At 42.3% G+C, this 22048-nt stretch overlaps 2 protein-coding genes across 2 annotated transcripts in view; both read right to left on the bottom strand.

The window, feature by feature from the left end:
* Positions 1–326: 326 nt before the first annotated feature.
* On the bottom strand, positions 327–10692 carry EPGN (epithelial mitogen). The gene is made up of 6 exons (XM_077814339.1): positions 10656–10692; positions 10023–10112; positions 8202–8204; positions 1658–1775; positions 787–939; positions 327–360 (listed from the first exon to the last, which is right to left on the bottom strand). Exons 1-6 carry the CDS (start codon positions 10690–10692, stop codon positions 327–329), a joined length of 435 nt encoding a protein of 144 aa, XP_077670465.1.
* A 3840-nt stretch (positions 10693–14532) lies between these two features.
* Positions 14533–22048, bottom strand: part of MTHFD2L (methylenetetrahydrofolate dehydrogenase (NADP+ dependent) 2 like) — a 58887-nt gene continuing 51371 nt past the window's right edge. Inside the window, exon 9 of the mRNA XM_077814744.1 lies at positions 14533–14645. Coding sequence (XP_077670870.1) covers positions 14533–14645 — 113 coding nt within the window. The remainder of the gene's footprint in view (positions 14646–22048) is intronic.

Raw genomic sequence — 22048 nt, forward strand, 5'->3', positions numbered from 1 at the left:
AAGAAGTCAGATCTCCTCCCAAAAACAAGTGAACTGTAGTCGAACAGGGGAAGGATCCTCAGCCATTTCAATGCACCCAGATAAGTCCCCCAACAACCTTTATTAAAGCAACAAAGGCTTTCATCAAAATGAGTGAAGCCAGCCAGTTCTACAGGTGTGCCAGTTGGGTACCAGCTATTTGATTTCCATTGTCTCAGGTTATCAGTCAAGCTGTGGCACCTGCTAGTATTTTGTTGGCACTGGTAGTTTTTTCAACTCAGAACCTCCTGTAATTTACAGGCAAATTGGTGTCCTATGTCAGATCTTCACAATGCTGTCTCCCCGGTTCAGACTTTGTACGGTGATTTCAACTTCCCGCATCTAAAGTGGACAACAGATTTGTGAATTTCATCACACAATGATAGAACTGTAATGATGTAAATTGAGCCAAATCCTACTTGCCTAAGTCACGTGAGCAGTCCCCATGAAATCAGTGCTGGTTGGCAGTTTCAGAATAATTTTACACATTACCGATGCAGAAATAGAGGCACAGAGCTGTTCAGTGACTTGCTTAAGATCACATAATACGTGAGTGACAGACCCAGGAACCGAGTTCTGAGCCCTCTGTTCTATCCACTAGACAACATTCCCCAAAATCTGTCAAATTATTCAGACTAATATAATGCAAAAGGAACCATATTTAACTTAAATCCTTAGCATAGGAATACTCATACTTCCAGGTATTCTGAACCGTTTAGAAAGTCACATAACAATTTTTTGTGCCCCAGATAATACCATTTTCCATACCTCTTTCTTACATAGCAATAGATTAGAGCAATTATCCCACTCAGTAACATTCCAGCACCAATTCCCACTGCAATATAGCGTTCATAAGAATTAAGCGCATAAGAATTTAACGTCAAGTGTTCACATCTTTCTCCACTGTAACCTGTCAGGCACCTAAAAGAAAAAGAAATCCACAAGAGTATTCAGAAAATCTTAACTTGAGACTGTAAGATGCCTATTACATTTGATTAATTTTAAACAATTTGCAATTAAAATGTGGAAGGGAACTAAACTGGGGTGGGCTGATTCTATTTTGCAGTCGGAACCCTGTATGTCAAAAAGCTGCTGGATCCCTCGCGCTGAGAATTCCCCTTGATAGAGGGTGTCGTGAGAGAACACTGTGCTCTGGTGATACCTAGCTGTTGTAATGACCATTGGGCCCACAGGCAACCAAGAATAGCTCTAGAAAGCTCCTTTGTGGCCCCTGCCCTGAGTCCAGCAGTCAAACAATGGACACAGCTGTAAATTTAACCCTTCAGCTTCCAATTTCAGCTCGATGCTGCAGTTCTGATATCAGAATGTGTCAAAAGCAGCTTCCAAGCACTTCATCTTCTGCTTTCGCTTTCTCCAGCAAGCTTTAATTCCCAAGAGTATGATGTTGTCACAGCTTTAGTGTCTTGTTAATAGAGAACCTGAATTTGCACAGTGCCTAACTTGAAGCATGTGCGTAGGTCCCACTGGCTTCAGTGGAACTACTCAGACATTAAACTTATGCCCGCATACAGATCAGAGTGCAGGTCAGGATAACAGTTATGTGTAACATACAAAGGAAAACAAATATAAACTTGTTTACTTCTCCAAGAGCATTTATTTAAACAATCAATGTATTTACCTGCATATGGGTTTCTTGAGTTCATTATGAAAAGCACAGAGGCCATTAATACAATAACTGTCGTGTTCTTCAAGACAGGATTGCATAAGCTTCAGCGCAATAGGTTCCTCTGTGGAGTCTATTGGGAAAGACGTTGGGGAGGAGGGAAAGTTACATCTGAAGAAATAAAATGGTCTGAAAACAGTAATTGCGTCATTTTTAAACATACAGTCATTTACAAGAGAAAACCCCATTGCACGCAGGTTTAAGGTGATGTAAATATTGCTGACCAATATCGACAACTAAAACAGAACAGAGACGCTGGACACCTTAGCATGGAGTTTTTCAAACACCAGTTTTAAAGAAGTGATTTCCTCTTCATAAATGTGCAGAAGTTTAATGAATATGCTGGATTCATTCCAAGTTAATGTCAGCATAACACAGCCTGAAACCCAGCAGGATAGGGGCACAGGGGATCAGCAGGTTCAGGGAGCTGTAACTTACCTTGCTGTTAGCCAGTGCTTCTGAATCTGGCCGACTGTGATTAATTTTAAATCAAAAGGACAGAACACCATGGCTGTAAGGCAGCTTGCCCATAGTTTGTTCCCACCCTAGCAGCTATTTTTGTTATGTAAATGACACATATCAGGACCATTCTTCAGGACTGTGGATAGATCACTATTTGTTGATAGAACGAGCCAGAGGCCAACAGTAACAGGTCGCAGGATGTGGGGGGTGTGGTGGGGCAAAGGAACGGAAGGTCTCAAAGGCTTGCTGTCGGAGGAAGTATTTGTTTGAACAGGCCTCCTGACTGCCGGAGTTATTGATTGGGAGGAGCGGCCAATCAATGCCTCTTATTTCAGGGAATTGTTTTAAACATAGCCGAGTGAGTTCTTACCTGAATATTTCACAACATTTGCTTTCAGTTGTGACCGCAAGAAAAGCAAAACCATGCAGGATGAGAACACCACCAGCTCCAAGTAACTGAAGTCTGGTATTGGTCTTTTGTCAAGCGGAAAGCTTCCCTCCTAGTACATGCTGAAACAATGCTCCAAAAGGGTACACATGTACTGTATGTTGTTGGAGGTGCCGTCAGAGATGTAAGTCCAACGTCCTGTCCTGACCACTTGTGGTCACTGACGATCCCATGACACATTTCTCAAGGGTAACATTATTAATCCCCCATTTCCTGACCAAATTCCAATCGGAGTCATTCCATTCTGCCTTGCTACGTTCCCCCGTGCGCTCAGCTGGGTGAGCTCTTCCTCTTCTCATGCTAGTCTAAACAGCTCTAGATGGCTCTTGCGTACCAATGTATTGTAAACCACGTCTGTCTGCACTTTGGTGACGAGTCAAGTGATTCTGACATATAGAGGGCCTGATTCTGTCACCACTACTCAGGCTGAGCGGCAGCTCCCTAAGCGAGTAGCCCCACTGCCATTCAAGATACTGTTATGCTGAGCGGGACTGGAGACTGCATCAATCACGTACCTCTTTTGAGACTGGATGCGAACTCACCCTTCAATTAACAGGATGAGTTAATCAGAAGCCCTTCCACCATCACGCCTGCACCGAAGACAAAAGGGGTTGTGAACCCGCCCAGGAGTTTGGACTGAGTTTGGGGAGAGCTTTGCTGAGAGAGAGAGAGGACCTGACGGAACACAGAGGGGCCTGCCATTGGCAAAAAGCAAGCAAGCCAAGCAGTAGCCGGAGAGTACAGTAGTGTTGCCAGCCATCTGGGTTCTACCTGGAGAACTCGGTTTTTGGCTTCTGTGTCCAGGTGCCATTTAGGATTGTCAGGTGCCCAGTTTTTGACCGGAAAGTCCGGTTGAAAAGGTGACCTGGCAGTGCACAGTCAGATGTACTGACTGGACACCAAGAGTCCAGTTACCACAGGGAAGGAGGCAGTACCAGGTCATTAACCCACACCAGCCCCTGCTCAGCTGGGGCTGCCTCCTACCTGCAGGCAGGCTTGTTGTCAGGCTACAGGAGCTCCTGTGCCAGCCCTGGAGCAAGAGGGGCCCAGCTGGGGAGGGAGGAAGGTGGAGATGATCCAGCAAGCGACAGCGGGAGGGAGGGAGGGAGAGGAGTAAGGGATGGGGGCGGGGCCTTGGGGGGAAGAGGAAGAGAAGGGGGTGGGGCCTTAGGACTCCTGTTACCAGCAATTAGAAAGCTGACATCCCTAGAAAACAGTGTGACCCTTGAAAAAGCTAGAGAGAGTATTTTGGGGTTCATTGGCTAAAGAGGCTTGCAGCTGTAAGCTAAGAAGCTGTTTCCTGCTATTTAACATTTTCTGCACTCACTCAGAGACATAGAACTTCGTACATTCTTTGTAAACAAAACTGCATCAGATAAATACCTGATATCACCAATTGCATCCCCCAGCTGAACATCCCCAGAGCTCCAAACTGCTGCTCAGGGTCAAAAAGAGGCAAAGAGTACAACTCAACATGTGTATTGGTAGGAGCATCAAGCCTCAGGTTTATTAAGTGCTTTGGTATTTTAGGGAATGAAAGGGCCTATACACATTTATTCTTGAAGTAAGTAGGTGGTTTATTCCTCCCTTTCAGGAAATGCTACTGGAGTGGGAAGAACCCACCTTCATTTAAAATGAACTTTTTTAGGTTGTGAAGCAAAATTCTCTGCTGCTGTAACCACTGAAGTCAATGACTCTTGCTAGCAGAGAATTAGACCCTGTATCTAATAATCAGAGTAAAATGTCACACACTCTAAAGCATACCCATGTTAACAGAGGCTGGCCTAGCAATCAAGTAACAGTACAACAAAGCAGAGGCCCGGCAATAGTCTTGCAGGTCAGCTGAGGATGGCCGGGCTGTGCAGACAACGCACCCAGACCCTGGATTGCAGGAGCACGTTGGGTAGGTCCACACTGCAAGTAGACACCTGCAACTGGCCCAGCCCACAAGCCCCAGTCAGCTGGCAGGGGCCCGCTGCGGGTGTCTAATTGCAGTGTAGACATACCCTTTATGTCACTCTGTAGCAACTCTTGCGGCTGACTCAGAGGGTAGTGCTGACAGACTCTGGAACCACAACGAGAGCATAAGCGCAAACCCACAGTGTCACAAGAGAGTTAAGCTCTGCCTTTTGTTTCAAATTTCATGTACCGCAGCGATACTGGGTGTTGGGATGGTGCCGAATTGGTGTGGCCGTACTGAATGAATGGTGTGAGAACATGGCTTGACATGACTGAACTGCGAAAGAGGATTCTGGGAGCAGAATCCTTCTCTTAGCATCAGGCAGATGCCAGAGGTGAAACTGACTGGCTCCATGCTGCGTGTAGGATCAATACTGATCTTTGGGTCAGCAAATAAGTCCACCTAAAAGCAAAGAACATGTGTAGAACATCCTAAATGGAGCATGGGCTGATGGGGGCATATTGATCCTGTTGAAGGACATCACGCAGGGGGCTGAAGTGAATGATTGATAAGGGAATGAATGTGGGGTAATGTTCAGTTGGCATCGCTCTGCAGTCGTCTCCAAAAGTAATAACCACGTAAAAATTAGTAGCCACATGCCCACTGGGCACGCTTTTAAGACATGTGACTCCTTTGAGGAAAGAGTATAAAAATCAAGCAAATTAAATTACTGTTGGGATTCCTTAATTAACGCTTAAAGAAGCAACGCTGCTAGACAGAGTAGCCAAAACTCTGCTCCGTGGGCTTAAATAGGACTGTGACAAGAGGGGTTTCCAGGCAGCCGAGGCCTTGCCTCGGGGGAATTCGAGACAGACCAGAGGGCTGAGAAGACCAGACCTGGAAGGAAGAAACTGTCTATAAAATTGGTAACCACCTTCTCTGTCTGCCAAGCAGGAACTGTGTGAGGCTAGCACAGGGCCTGTTTGTGAAAGAGAGACTCGTTAAGGAGAATGTATAGCTTTTAATGTCTAACATAGGAGTCATGTGTTTGATATAACCCTTTACTGCTTGTGTAATTCCTTCTCAATAAACTGCTGTGCATTGAAAATAATTACTGTGGATCTTTCTCACTGGTATGACAGTAATCTGCTCCACCAGGAGCCAGTAAAGATCCATTTCAGAGGTAGTAGCACCCCCTGTTGTCAACACCGGGGAGGTAGGATTATTCTGCTAAATATTTCACTTAAAACCATGGTATAATGGTTTAAATAAATTAAAAAAAATATCATTAACATTTGCTAACCTACATAGAAAAAAGCTAAAAATCTCCAGCTGTCAGAATAAAACTGTAATATTTTCAATCTGCATAAAAAAACCCTTCCTGGTTTTGTTTGGAAGTACCATTGCAAGTTGCCAAAAGGTGGCAGCATTCCATTTTTATACGATGAAAGTACAAAATAGCTGTATCAGACCTCATATTGTTATTCTAAATACATTTAAAACAGGAATGAAAACAGGCCTAGAAAATGTTTTGAGACAAAGCTTGGAGAGAATAATCTTGTAATTCTGAGGCCCAGTCCTACAGTAATTCTTCACACATACACAAAGCCCCCGCTGACATTGGAGGGAGTTTTGTCTAACTAAGGGCTGCAAGCTCAGATCTCAAATCCAGACCTCAAAATTAAAAGTGTTAAATACTGTAAGACTACAATTTCAAAGTAATTACTTTCAAATGAATTACAAAATTTGAAACAAAAAGAAAAACTTTTTTTCTAGTCACTGATGGAGACAATTCTACTAATTTAAATATCATATTATCCACCTAGGCACTGGATAAGCTATTTAAAGAGCACATAGTGATACTGACCTTTGCAAAGCATTTTGTGATCTATCAATGAAAAGCATCATATAAGAGCCAGGTATTAGTTCCCATTTGCCCTTTAAGTCCACGTGAAGAAAATATGCAGTATAAGCATGCCTATGGATGGATGTTTGCCACATGAGAGTCATACAAAGAGTGAATTTGACCTGATCGGACATGAAATCAAAATAATGGATAACTGAAGGGTTGATCATGACAAAACTGACAAACGTTATGGTTTGACACAGAATGACAGAGCTGCTATAAAAGAAAAACTAAGTGTATATGCTATATAGTTACCATATATACCAACACACACATACACACACACACAGAGAGAGACCGATCATCCACATGCACACACACACACATGCAAAATATCCAAAAACCATCGTGAGTGCCAGAGGTAGATTTGTATAAAGTACAAATGCCCAGCCTTAGCTCCAGACGACAATGCGCTTAATAGAAATTGCGTCAGACAGAGATCCATCATTTCTTCTGCATTAACTTTGATGCATACTGCCCCATTTCTGAACTAATCATCCCCAGGGATGCAGGTAAATGCATCAAAGAACTTATCTGACCGCAGTATGACAGCTGATCCGTCAGGGTGCTATTTGGAGTAGGCTGTGCAAAACAGACCAGGAGCTGGCTGGTGGGCGGGCCTGCACAGGTTCTTTTCCCTGCATTTTGACACCGAGGATGAGAGTAGTATACCCACCCTCACTTGCTGGCACTGAGCTAATGACAATGAGTATGTAGATTTTCATCCATGACCCAGCTCTTCTAACGGTCACCCAGTTCTGTCCCCCTCATCCCACTCTGAGTAAAACAAGACCCTTCCTAGCTCCCTGATTCCTTCCTGACGAACATTGGAAGACAATTTCAGGCAGGAAGAAATTCTCATATTCCCTATCAACTTCCAGGCAGCTGCCAGCCCAGCCTCCTGTCTCTCCATCTTGTTTCTTTCCTCTCGCTGACCTTGCCACTCAAGGTGATCCACCAACCCCTAAGTTTTGCAGTTGAGGATGACTGTATATGACATGCAGACTAGGAGGAAGGTTCCTGGCTGATGGGTGTGGGACTCAGCTCCCTCTTGCCTGGATCCACAATCCCACAGGATAGTGCCATTTCCAACCTGGCATTCACTTGGGAGTTAATTAATTTCCTAAGGGTTTGTTATTAACATGCTTTAATTATGAGCTTCCTTTCTTCAGTATTTAATGACTGTTCCACCTGCCTAGAAATGGAAGCTGCAAGAATGGAGTGAAGGGATGTGACCAGTTTCACACAAGAGTCTTTAAACGCTTCCTTCCACCCCAAAGTCCAGTCTTCTAACTCTTAAAGGGTTACAGTTTTTAAAAGCAGACGACTACTTATATCTGCAAGCCCAAGTGTGCAATTGCATGCCTGTTTCTGTGCGCAATTGTTAAAGCCACCGTCTCGCTGACTGCAAATATCCATTTTATATCCGTAATGACAGCAAGTGCACATTGAGGTGACACTGCTGCCCACGTGGCTTTGTTCATGCAAGTGAACCTCTCATTTGTAAAAATCTGGCCCATAATAAATTCTCTCGCTCTAGTACAACCAGTATTTCAGACAGCGAAGCTCATCAGTGAATCAGAACATAAATGTCTGCAGTGATGTGACACCAAAGAGGACCCTTTTTTCTTCTTTATCCAATCCTGGAAGAACACCCATGTCTCAGAGAAACATAAACGCCAAGCCACATCATGGGCTCCATCTACAACAGGGGTGGGCAAAGTACGGCCCGCCAGCTATTTTAATCTGGGAGCTGCCTGGCCACGCCTCCACTTGGAGGGACATGCTGCTGCTTCTGGGAGCCGCTTGAGGTAAGCGCCGCCCGGAGCCTGCATCCCTGAGCCTCCCCCCGTGCCCCAACCCCCTGCCCCAGCCCTGATGCCCCTCCCACCCTCCAAACCCCTCAAGCTGAGCCCAGAGCACCGTCCCGCACCCCTCATCCCCAGCCCCACCCCAGAGCCTGCACCCCCAGCCAGAGCCCTCACCACCCCCAGTGCCCCAACCCCTGGCCCCAGCTCTGATCCCTCTCCCGCCCTCCAAACCCCTCGGTCCCAGCCCTGAGCACCCTCCTACACGCCAAACTCCTCATCCCCAGCCCTACCCCAGAGCCTGCACCCACAGCCGGAGCCCTCAGCCCCCTCCCCGCCCCTGCCCATACCCCACCCCCTGCCCCAGCCCGGAGCCCCCTCCCACACTCTGAACTCCTCATTTCTGGCCCCACCCCAGAGCCTGCACCCCCAACCAGAGCCCCCTCCCCCTCCCACATCCCAACCCCAATTTTGTGAACATTCGTGGCCCGCTGTACAATTTCTATTCACAGCCGTGTCCCCCGGGACACTACAAAAATAATTTTCCCTGTATTGATACTCACACCTTCTGCTGGGAATTGGCCTCGTTAGCACTGATTCCCCCCACTTGATATGGCAACTCCCATCTTTTCATGTGCTGTATATTTATACCTGCCTACTGTATTTTCCACTTTATGCATCTGATGAAGTGGTTTATATCCCACGAAAGCTTATGCCCAACTAAATTTGTTAGTTAGTCTCCAAGGCAGGGGCGGGCAAAGTTTTTGGCCTGAGGGCCACATCGGGTTTCCAAAATTGTATGGAGGGCCAGTTAGGGGAGGCTGTCTCCCCCCAAACAGCCAGGTGTGGCCCAGCCCCGCCTCCTATTCGACGCCCCCGCTTCTCACCTCCTGATGGACCCCCATCCCTGACTGCCCCATCCACTCCCCCCGACCCCCACCCCTGACCACCCCCGGCACCCCATCCAACCCCCCCTCCCATTCCAGACTGCCCCCCGGGGACCCCTGCCCCATCCAACCCCCCCATTCCCCGCCCTGACCCCTATCCACACCCCCGAGCTCTGACCACACCCCTGAACTCCCCGGCCCTCTAGCCAACCCCCCCTTACCGTGCTGCCTGGAGCACCGGTGGCTGGCAGCTCTACAGCCACATTGCTCAGAGCACCGGGTCAGGCCGTGACTCTGCAACTGTGCTACCTGGCCTCCCAGAGCACGGCGCAGTTGCAGCGGGAAGAGGGGGCAGTGGGGGAGGGGCTGGGGGTGAGCCTCCTGGGCCAGGAGTTCAGGGGCCAGGCAGGAGGGTCCTGCGGGCCGGATGTGGCCCATGGGTGGTAGTTTACCCACCTCTTTTCTAAGGTGCCACAAGGACTCCTAATAGTTTTTACTGATACAGAGTAACACAGCTACCCCTCTGAAACTAGTAGAGATCACTCTCCTTACAATGTGTATGGTAAACATCCATTTTTGCATGGTCTGTGTGTATATAAATCTCCTCACTGTATTTTCCACTTTATGCATCCGATGAAGTGAGCTGTAGCTCACGAAAGCTTATGCTCAAATAAATTGGTTAGTCTCTAAGGTGCCACAAGTACTCCTTTTCTTTTTGCGAATACAGACTAACATGGCTGCTACTCTGAAACTAGTCGAGAAATGTTCGCATTACAATGAACACTACCATTTGACTAAATGACAGTCACATTAAGAGTAGCTATCAATTCAGCTACACTCAGTAGATAGGATTTTTTTTTTCAGTCTACAAATGTTTATTTGAGACAATACAGAGCAGAGAAGAAATACCTTCTGTGTTGTTTTTTGCCCAGCTATTCCACAGGCCTGTGGTTAGCGACGAAACAGTAATAGCTGCCTCTTCACCAAGTGCTACCATTGCTGTATAATGCAAACACATATTGGCTTTAGCAGGAAAACACTTTTGCATGAAGCTTATTTCATCTGTACAAATGTGTCCGTTAAATGGACTTCTGAATTAATAAACTTAAATAATGAGGATTTCTTTTTATTAAGTTCTTGCCTCTTTGAATTCCTTTTGTCACAGCTTAGTTATAGGACTGTGGGGAACAGAAAATGAGCTTCTGTTTGTACAGTCTCCAAATACATATCCATGCTGTTATAAATCCCATTGTAGTTACTTTATATTGCATACAATATAGTTCACTAGAACATGCTACACAAGACATATCTACTGATAGATAGATTCTCTTTAAAATGATTCTAAATGAAATCATATCTATCCAAAAATTCAGTGAAGTCAGAAACTATTGAAACTAATTTTGTTTCTGAATTCCTTTGAACTTTTTGGATTTTTTCCCCCACTGCTTATTACAGAAAGTATGAGTGAACTTTTCTTAAACAAATGTAACAATACAAAACCCTATGTCTATAGGACACCAATAAAAACCCCAGTAAACCTACCTCGTAGCAAAATATATATTAGCATTCCAAATGCCATATCTAGCAGCAGATTAACAGCGGTTTCTTCTCTTCTTTCCAGAGAGATGAGTTGTTCTGCTTACCTGTGCTCATGTGTCTTTCTTGCACTTATACCATGAAGCGTCACCTCGTGTTCTTACCAATCAAAAAAAAAAAAAGTGCATCTGGCAACAACCTAAAGCCTCAGGGCAACCACACATTCATTTAGGAAACTACCATTATCTAGCAATCTGTTTGGGTTTTCTTTTGAAACACCCGTTTCCTATTACCTGTAGGCATAATTGTGCATGCAAAGACACTATTTTATGGAGAAACCTGGTATCTGTCAAAGATGCAGTGAAGCAAAAGTCAGTGAAACTAAACCTATGTACTACTTACAAATGAGAGAGATTTTCTGTGTGGCTTGTATTTTGGGGGCCTTATATTATTCCTAGAGAGGAAGGATTGGCCAATGGTTAAGGCACTAGCTGAGAACTTAGAAGACACAGACCTCACTGAAGATGATGAGAGTGCTAGCTACCTCTCATTCAGGCTAAGAAAGGGAGCAATGAAATGTCCCTTTGTTTAGCGATAGCTGAAACAATGGGAGACCACTACCCAAAGTACTGGCTGCATAAGGCCGGGGCAGAGCCTTAGCCATGCATGCCAAGGGGTTTCCTTGGAACTGACTGAAAATGCAGGAGCAGGGGCATTCTTTGGTTGGAGCTACGTGGGTGAGAAGCAGAAAGCCTTGGGAAAGCCAGAGAAGAACTGGTAGCATGACTGTGAAAGGAAGCCAAGAGCTTCTCTCTGGGGATACTACTGGCCAGGAAGGTAGACTTGGAAATTGTGAGGAAGAAAACTGACTCTTCCTGTTTGTTTCTATTGTGTGCAGGGAAACAGGACTCTGTTTACATTCTTGTAAATAAACAGGGTTGCACTGACAAATATACCTCACTCATATCACTCGTTGCTCTTCCTAATGGAAACAATCCTGCAAGGCCCTGCATATTGGTTAACAGCTCAGGCCAAAGGGCGTGATATAAGGAGCCATATAAGAACCTAAAATGGATAAGATACCTGGAATATGGTACAGCACCAGTTACATTTCTATTAGCGTTTACAATTAGGACTGGTCCCTCCCAGGGTCACTAATTTAATCAGACATAATAAAATATAGCGGGGCCTGGCCCAGTAAAGTACTTGTACATGCAAGTAGTCCCATTGCTCCTAACTCTCGCACATTGTTATGCTCACAGAACATTAGCAGCCACTTCCACTTTCTCAAGAGAGAGCTAGAGGGAGGGACGAACATTTCACAATGTAAGGATACTGTGGTACATCTCTAACGTGTCTCACTGTGTCAGGTTATTCTTCTGTGTTGTGTTCCTCTCAGTGACCCATGGAATTAGATCCAGGAGCTTCACTTGTCAGGTGGGAAATGGCGTGTTAGCCTTGCCCATTCTAATTCACTCTCCTGGTAATGCATTACAGCCAGTAGGTTTTGATCTTCTTCAGGTGTGGGGTGCAGCTTGTGTATTATGCCTAGGTGGGTAACCCTTGCTAGTAAGTCACAATTCAGGAGGATAGCTGGATCAAGCGAGCTTTATTTTCTATATCTATCCATCCATCCACCTACCCACACAATAGGAACTTAATTTATAGTACCCACAAGGTGGCTTCTTCATTATCAATAGGTTCAACAGGACTGTATCTTTATACCCTGATCCTGCAAACACTTATGTGTGTGTTTAAATTTAAGCACATACCTAAGGCTATGTCTGCACTACTGACTTTACAGCGGCACAGCTGCGCTGCTGTAAGGTCTTCTGTGTAGCCTCTCTCCTGCCGGCATAATTAAACCACCCCCAATGAGCAGCAGGAGCTATGTTGGCAGGAGAGCATCTCCTGCCGACATAACACTGTCCACACCGGTGCTATTGTTGGTGAAACCTGTGTTGATCCAGGGTATATTTTTTCACAGCCCTGACTGACAAAAGTTTGGCTGACAAAAGTGTTAGTGTAGACAAAGCCTAAATATATGCAGAACTGGGACATTGTTTGTACATGTTTGTTGACACTGTTTATGCCTCAGGCTTCAAATGTTCTTCCTGTAAAAAACACATTACAGAAATTATAATTTTATTCTGTTCATTTGGCACAACCGTTTTATTTCTTTCCTTGGTTTATACTATTTGGTCCACCATTAATTTTTCTAAATATGTAGAAAAATGTTAGCAGAAATATAAATACTTTTACTTTTCATTTTTGTATTTTATGTACATTTAAAGAAAATAGCAGGTATTTGGTGTTTAAAAGCTAAACAGAAAAAACTGTCATAAGAAAAATCAGTACAAATTAACTTTCCAACATTTTTTTATTGTAGAAAGTACATTTTTGTATTTGAAGAAATATTCAGCATTATATTTGGGCTTTTTTCATTCAGGCAATCTACAAACTACAGGCAAGCATCAATGGCTCTTGATTAGAGTAAATAATCAAAACCCTCTCTACTGAGATTCAGAGATGAAAACAATGGCCCAATCTGACTCTGACTGACGTCAGTCGGAGCTGGAGTGGGCCCTCAGTGTTAATAATATATGCAATCATCATCAGAATGGCTTATTATTGGTATTTACTGGCATTCCCATTTTAATTTTACATCGTATTTGATTACTCTAATCCAGTTTTTTAACTGACCCTCTCTCTCATTGAATGAATAAGTGAGCATCAACATTTTTATTTCTTCTTTAAATGCAGATAAATATTCCCTATTCTCCCAAGTTTACCTCTTATTTTTATAGCAGTAGTGTCCTCTTCCCAATGTCACTCTTCTGTGGTCATTGAAGTTAATAGCAAAACTCCCTTGGGACCAGGATTGGGCATTATGGCAGAGACTAAGAACATAAGCTGATCACAGGAGGCAAGAGGGAATGCAGTTCATAGTTTTAACACAACTATTTCATTTTGGATGATCTTTTTCTCCCCTTTTATGTTACCAATGACACATTTCTATAGTAGGTTTTACTATAGACTTATTAATCCCAGTCTTGATCCTACTAAGTGATCCATGCATGGTCACATTGTAGGATCATCGCATATCAAACATGAGCATGCTTAAAACGAAACAACACGCTGCATGTGTATCAACACATTTGGCTAACAAAGCCTGGATTTTGAAGGAGACAAATTCTGGTTTCCATTCTAGTGCACATCGCTCCCACTGACTTGTGGGTGGGAAAATAAAGTCAGAATTTGGCCTTTTGTGTGTAAGCTTATTTTAGTTAAAAAAAATGTACATGCTGAATGTGAGCCCTTTATGATTTCAGCATTACTGGCGTGCAGTTGAATCTTAGGTTTGAATCTTGCATTACTTGGGCATGCAAAATTCCCACTGACATCAACAGAAGTTTTGGATTTGCAAGGAATTCAAGATTTAGAATAAAATTTTCAAAAGTGTACAAGTGACTTGGGAGCCTACGTTCAATTTTCAAAAAAGTGATCTAGCATTTAGGAGCTTAAGCTTCATTAACTTTCAACGAAGTTTAGGGTCCTAACTGACTAAGTCACTTTTGAAAATAGGACTTAGAGTAAAATATTCAAAAGCATCTTAGTCCTTATTTTTTTTATAAACAAGATTGACCTACAGAACAACAATACACATGTGAAAGCTGTAACTGCACTTTGTTTTACTCACAATTCAGCTGCAGGAGGTAACATAAGGTATTGCAACATTTTGTAAATCATCATCGGATTCATAATATTTTACATGAAAAAATAAATAAAATGTAGAAATAAATATATTTGTAGTAAAAAATAAATGTTTTATGTATCAATAAATAGAATGACTTGGATTCATTTTTCAGTGTAGAGTAGCTCTCTAGTAAATGAGCTTTTTAGCAGTAATGAGCGTGTTCTTCAAGAGCATGGCAACAGTCATAGGTCCTACTCCTCCGGGGACTGGAGTGATAAAGCCAGCTTTCTTCTTTACCTCTAATATAAAGAGAAAAAATATACTACTGTAAGAATATTTCCAAACCATCTATTTTCAAAAGCTCTGATATTTCAAAAGTGCGCATGAATTTACTGTGTCATCAGCTGGAAATCAGCGGCGCATCTCAGAAAAGTTTGGGAATCTCACTTTGAAAATAAAAATGGAAGTCCAAGTCACCTATGCGTCTGGTGGATGGGATTACAGATGGACTTCCACCACCACTGTTCTAAAAATGTACAAACAGCAGGGCTGCGATTGAGGTTTGAGCCCTCTATCTCCAACCCCTTTCCTCAACCTGGCCTACCGCCTGTGGCCAGAATACAAAGGAAAGGGAGGAATAAAGAGAGAGAGGAATTTACTGGCTAACATGGCTTAGAGATCTGGGCTAAGACCAAAAGACAAAGTTGGGGCTGAATGGATTCAATGCCTCAAGTAATAAATTCTCACGGGGGTCAGTTTTACATAATCAGTTTCCCCAGGAAGCTGCTGAAAACTACACCAGCAACCCAGTCACAAACCTTGAAACATTACCCAGGGTTAGGACATTCTTTCATTACTCATGAGAAATACTAATGGCAGGATCCCAGACATTTAAAAAACAGCCTTTAAGGACACAGGAAAAATGGAAAACAGTGTCATGTTAACCTGTTGACATGGGAGATGGAATTTCTTGAAACAATGTGCTACTTATATATTTTGCATAAGGTTAACAATTGGAACTCCAGGTTCACCACTTGAAAGGGAATCATTTAACTTTCAGAAAACCCAACAAATGATGGAATGCAATCAATAAATTACGGGCTAGTTGTGGTTCCTCTACATGGCAAGTCTATTTCTGCACTCAACTGCTGCAGAACATGTGATTTTTTCAGGTTGTACATCTTCACCTCCCCACTACCAGCTTCAGAATTGGCAGTGCTAGCTCTTAAGGAATTGCCAGAAAAATCAAACCCTGTTGTTCTTGCCAAATGCATGAAACAGAATAGAGGAGTGAACTGGAATTGCTAAACAGTATTTGCCACCGAGTTGGACTCTGCATAGCATATGGACGCTGCTCGAGAATAGTGTGGGAAAGGCATGTACTCAGAGCATATATACGTGGATTAAGAAGGAAACATCTTTTTTTCCCCTAAGTGGACCATGTTCACCTCTGATATAAGTGGGACTATCCCACCAAAGTCAATAATGGGCTGAAATTGCACCATTATTTTCAAATTAAGCATTAGATGAGATCCATGGAGATTGAGGGGTAGAAAATTAGGCACCTAAAATATGAGGAATAAAGTTACTTGCCAATACTACAGAATAATTAAATTTACATGTATCTGGTGCTCGATTGGTGAGTAAAATGAAAGATCTTAGAAAGAACTATTGAGAAGAGGAAATGAAGGGTTGCTATAAGTTTAATAGACAGGATATTAATTAATTTTCTAGTTTTTTTTTTTTGGTAACAAACAATTGATTACGAATGACGATACCTCTCCATACTATTTTTTGCAGTTAGGGTCTGATGCTGCATCCACCGAGGTAATTGACAAAGTTCCCATTGAGTTCATTAGCGCCAAATCAAGCCCTTACTGAGGCAAAATCTAGTAGTGGTAATTGAAGTTGATAGGGTTTTAATAACTCGATTGATGCCACCAGACACGTTGAAAGCTTTTTGAAAGGTGAACATAAATTGCAATGTGGTTTTTTGCTTACATTATACAATAAGAATGAATTTGATGAAATAGGACACTCACTCTTAAAATTCTCAGATACATTATTTACCTTTTCTTTTATTAGTTTTATAATTTTGAACTACTTACTACTCATTTTTTGATTGAATTTGATGTGTTAGTTTAGTAAAGTTATCACTGCACTGTCCCAATCAATGTCATAATCATTGAATGGAACTATACCCATGCCTGAACGAATATTAGCACATATCAAGACTGTTATCCTGTTTTGGGGAATAACATAATACTAATTAAAACAGAATGTACCTCAAATGGAAACAAATTTGTTTCCAAGTGGAAATATTTCATGGTTTTCTTTGGGGTACTATTCAGAATGCAATTTATACCATCTTATTTACAAAGAGATGCAATATACAACCTGAAGATGTTTTTCCTGTAGAAAGCTTAGCTATGAAAATCATGCATAGTATTAATTACCTGACATGCTGGTGACCCTGTTAGGACTAAATGCATAGGGTGCTGTTTTTCTCAGATGCTGGGCAGTTTCTATTCCTGCACTGTATGTTATGTACTGTACTGTATCATTATCCTGCAAAGGTTTAATTTTATACTGGCTTACATAACTACCTGCCTAGGGTCAATTTGCAAACGACAGTTCAAGGGCCACATTTTTAAAATGAACAATAGGTGACTAAGTAAAGCCATCTAAAAATGAGTTTGCCCTTGCAAAAGGGTGATTGCAGTCTGGTAAATCCCTATCTAGAGGAGTAAATGTGGATGTGTTGAATGCATTTTTTGCAGACAAACTTCGGTGCCCAGATCTGAAAATTTGGCCCTGAAAGTTCTAAGTAGATTTGGTTTGACTGTGCAGCATGATAAATCAATGTGCGGTTTCTGAGATGGTGTTTGGATAGGACAGACCAATCAGCAGCAAATGACGTGTTGCATTACCAATGACTTTGTCTCACCTTCACTTTTAGGTGATGTAAAAGCTCTAGCCTCTGAATCTGCTTTAACTGCATGGAGACTCTTGAAACATACAGTGCCCTAAGCATTTATTTGGCAGTCTGGAAAATGCCAGTATTCTAATTAAGCGCTTAAGGAGAACGAGTTGTCATTTTGCAGCTTATTTAGAACTTTAAAATATTTCTTTGATTCTTAACAAGAAATGAAAAGCAGATTGTTTCCTTGACAAACAGGATCCTCTACTTTGGGAACAGTCTTCATTTGCTAGGTTCCTTTAAAGTTAAGAACTTCAGACATCTAAGAGGATTAATCACAGAAGAGTAGATGACAGTGCTCTTATGCCAACCAACTAGACTCACTCTTGTCAACAACAGCCAGATACAAACATAACTTCACTCTTTGAACTAAACGTTTGAGGGTAACAGTCTCAAGGAGCAGTCTGCAACTTTTGCAGATCAAAAGTTGAGCTGTGTACAACACTCACGAGAGCATTTTGGCACAAACATTACATTTAGCACGTTATTTACTCCAAATTGTCATTAATTTAAAATGTAACTTTTTCATTATATATTTCACACAAAATACTATTTTTTCCCTATGTGAATATCTAGGCTGTGATTTTCCACTTTGTACAGTAGTTGTACACCGGTATAACTCCATTGTTTCTAATGGGGATGGGGAATGGGGGGTGGGGGTGGGGTTGGATAGGCTTGGGAGTCCCGGGGGGCCTGTCAAGGGGTGGGGGTGTGGATATGGGTTGGAGCAGTCAGGGGACAAGGAGCAGGGGGGGTTGGATAGGGGGTGGAGTCCTGGGGGGGTGGTTAGGAGCGGGAAGGTCTTAGGAGGGGACGGTCAGGGAACAAGGAGCAGGATGGGTTGGATGGGTGGGGGGTTATGAGGGGGGCAGTCAGGGATAGGAAGTGGGAGGGGGCGGATGGGGCCAGGCTGTTTGGGGAGGCACAGCCTTCCCTACCTGACCCTCCATACAATTTTGGAACCCTGATGTGGCCCTCAGGCCAAAAAGTTCGCCCACCCCTGGCCAAGAGCCTCAATCCACATGGTAGAGATGCTTGCACATATTGGCCAATTTTTCAAAACATCCCACTCATGTTGGATGCCCTACCTCAGACCCTTAGGGTATGTCTACACAAGGAGTGCTTTGCTGGTATAGCTATACTTGTATACTAGCCTGGAAAATCGCACCTAGTATGAATGCAGCTTATACTGGCAAAACTGAGCTTTTGCCAATATAACTTAGTTTGTTTGGGAGTGAAGGGGTGGGGGGCTGGAATAAGCTATAATGGCAGAAGCTCAGTTTTGCCAATATAGGGCTTTTGCCAACATAGCTCTGTCAGGGGTCACACCTCATCATAATCCTGACCAACATAGCTAGGCCAGCAGAAGTTTGTTGTGTGGAGCTAAATTCTGATTTTCAGAAGTGCTGAGTACTCCCAGCTATCATTGCCTTCAACAGGAGCTGTCCCCTTTGGTCCAAAAGAGAAGATCCAAACACACCAGGACTACCTGAGTGAGAAAGCGTGCGAGTTTGAGCAACGTCTGGATATAACAATGTATTTCATAGGTTTGGGGTGTAGTAAGCACAGAGAGACAAATTAAGCAATGAACTGACAGCTCTTTACACCAGGAGTGAATTTGATTCAGAGACCAACAGCAGTAAGAGACAATCTGGATGGAAAAAGTCAGGCCTGATCCTGCTTGGAAGTCCACAGCTAATTTCACATTGTCTCTGTACTTAGATCAACTCAGAACATCTGAGAACAGATATGGTGTGCGTCTCTGCGTGGTCAGAAACTCTGGATGTTTTGTGTAGAAAATATGCTATGGGTACTTCAAAAAACTGTTGCAGCCATCAAATTTACTATCTGCTGCAAAATCATTATTGACATATGGAGGCTCTGCTGCAGCCTTCCTGCCAAATCTATGAAACCCCGGACTCTGGAAGAAGGAAGGAAAAAGAAGGGTTTTAGTTAGCCATATGAGAAACTCCAGGCAGTTATCAGCAAATGCCAGGTTATCCTGGGCACATCAGAAGTCGCTGTTGAGAAAAGACCCAACCTGAACTCTGGGGACAGAGTTCACCTGCAAATCAGAGACAAGAGGGGAGGTTTTCAATAGCACCTAAGGGAATTAGGAGCACAAGTCTCACTGACAGTCAGTGGAACTTGTGCTCTTAAGCCCCTTGGGTGGTTTTGAAAATCTCCCCCAGGACTAATAGGGGGAAATACTTACAAATTCAAACATGGTGATTAGGCTCTTTGACATCAATTCATGTACATGGAATAGCTGGTACATGATAAAGTGCTGCATAAAGCCCATTGTGTCGGGCCTGCACCAAAATACTTATTCCTCTTTTGAAACTTACTAAAGCTATTTACTTTAATGATACTCTGTGGAAGTGAGTGCCACAGGCTAATTATATAATGTTTTGTATGTTGCACAACTATTCCCTATTACAATTTTTATGTTTATTTCCTTTGAGTCCCATCAGATGTCTGTTTTATCCTTATATTCTGGGGAAGAGTAAGCATGGACACCCACATGATTTTGATCCTCATCTCTGCTCAAATGTGAAGCTTGAAAACTTCGTTTTATTATAGTTTCTTTGAGTATAAAGAGAAATTTTATAAATACCATAAAGTAAAACTTTGTAAGATCTTCAAAAACAGGTGTAGAGAGCCATCCTGAACTCCCTCCAGCAGAGGTGGGAATTCACTCCATTGTCCACTTTTAAAGCATTTAAAGCTTGCTTTAGTTTTAAATAGCATCTTTCAGTATTTATAAAGCAGGGAATCCAAGATGTTAGTTGTGATGTGGCAATTGAAGATCCCACCCTGCTGTTAAAGGTGATCTCAAATCATACGGCTTTGATTAATCCAAGCCATATTTATACATGTTTCTTATAAAGGAAATTTAAATTTGGATTGCCCATGTGAGAATTAATGCCCCGCTTTCTATTCCAGTGCACATTTTTCTATGTCAAGGATGGTTTAATAGTACAGAACAGCTGAGATTAGGGAGGGTGGCAGGATGGAGACAGGTGACACTTTAAACTGTTACTGCATATTACTGCTGGCCATTTAAAGCATCTTATACTCAACCTTAAAAAAAAAATCAGATGTGTATAAATATGAATTCAGCCAAATGGTCAGATTTGTATACTAACCAATTATAATTCAGAGAATCATTAAATTAATTCTCAGTACAATACTTTGCTCAATTTAAGATACTGTTGGTGAAAACAAACACATTAAACAAAAATGCAAATATCTAATAACTCAGATTGTGATTACCATATCATTTTCACTCGATATAATGGCTTGCTCCACTTCTTAACTGCTAAGTCGAATAATTTGCATGTAAATGTTTTACTTTACAGCCTATATGCATCAGATTGTTGCTGGTTCATTAGTATCGGTGAAAGTTTCACTAAATCATTAATCAAAACAAAACAATCTCCCTATGGCAATGTGCAGCTAAGTACTACCTATAACTTCAGTGGCATAACACAAGTTAAAGTTCCTCCCTCCTTCTGGGATCTTCCCTCACCCCAGGTAAAATCCTGAGGAACAAGCCACAGCAGAACTTGTCAAGACATACACAGCACAGTACTATATCTGCATGTACAGAAACTTTGAATCATGACCTGGCCATCCGGATATAGCTTTATGTTATATTCAGAGTGTCAGATAAACTTTTTAAAGAAATAAAGAGAAATGTGGCACACATATTTAAGATGTGTTTATGCAAATTATGTTCCCTTGTATATACTAGTAGTTTGTGGAACTTCTGTTTACTATATTTTGTTGCAGTTCTGAACAGCATCTGCTATGTAACATTTCTTGTACCATTTTACCATCTTTTACTTACTACTGTACAAAGCAGCAAATGAAGAGAGCATTTTGTTACAACTATATTTTCGTAATAACTTCCTGTATATCTCTACTTTAAACATGCAATTATACATACGCACATACATGTCTAAAATATGTCTAGGATCAAGCCTGTTGCTCTACTCATGAGAGTAATTTCATTGACTTTAACGGATCTTTGTGTGTGAGTAAAGCAAGCAGGGTTTTGTCTAGTTTGTGTGTGTGAAGCTCTAGTAGTCTTTTAAAAAACATTTTGAATACAATTGCGCTGTTGGACTGAGAGCCTGTATGCCAAGACTTGAAAGATTATTTTTAAAAAATGTGAATGAATTTAATGCATATCAAAAATGAGGGGCCAATAGCTAGAATGTGGATAGGTGTAAGCTTCCCACACACAGCTCTGCCAATAAACTTTAATTTTGAACTGTAACAATCCTGCTATTCCAGTCTAGAACTTCTTTTGAGCAGACATTGTCAATCAAGACGTATTGTGCAGTTGTTTGGTAATACATTGCACAAAAACAGGATACTAAAATGAGATCAATGTGCACATTGTCATTTGTGATCTAAGATAGGATAATTTCACCAAGATTTTCAGGATCAAAAGATTTATATATAGCAAGTCTTAGCATGGAGAAAATTACTTAAGCAAAATTAATATTTTAAAATACGAGTTTCCAGTGGAAGTGCAGAAAGATCCTTGATAACAGCAGCTTGACCAGTGATGCTGTAATACATACTATATGCAATTGGAGTCCCTAAACTTGTTGCGGTCTGGGGATTGCTTTCTCTTAGTGGTCATGGACACAAGGTGCCTAAAGGGAGCAGGGAAACTTGGGGAGGAAGTGGCACCACAGCCCTTTGCCA

This window comes from Eretmochelys imbricata, chromosome 4, assembly GCF_965152235.1.
Source record: "Eretmochelys imbricata isolate rEreImb1 chromosome 4, rEreImb1.hap1, whole genome shotgun sequence".
Taxonomy (NCBI): domain Eukaryota; kingdom Metazoa; phylum Chordata; order Testudines; family Cheloniidae; genus Eretmochelys; species Eretmochelys imbricata.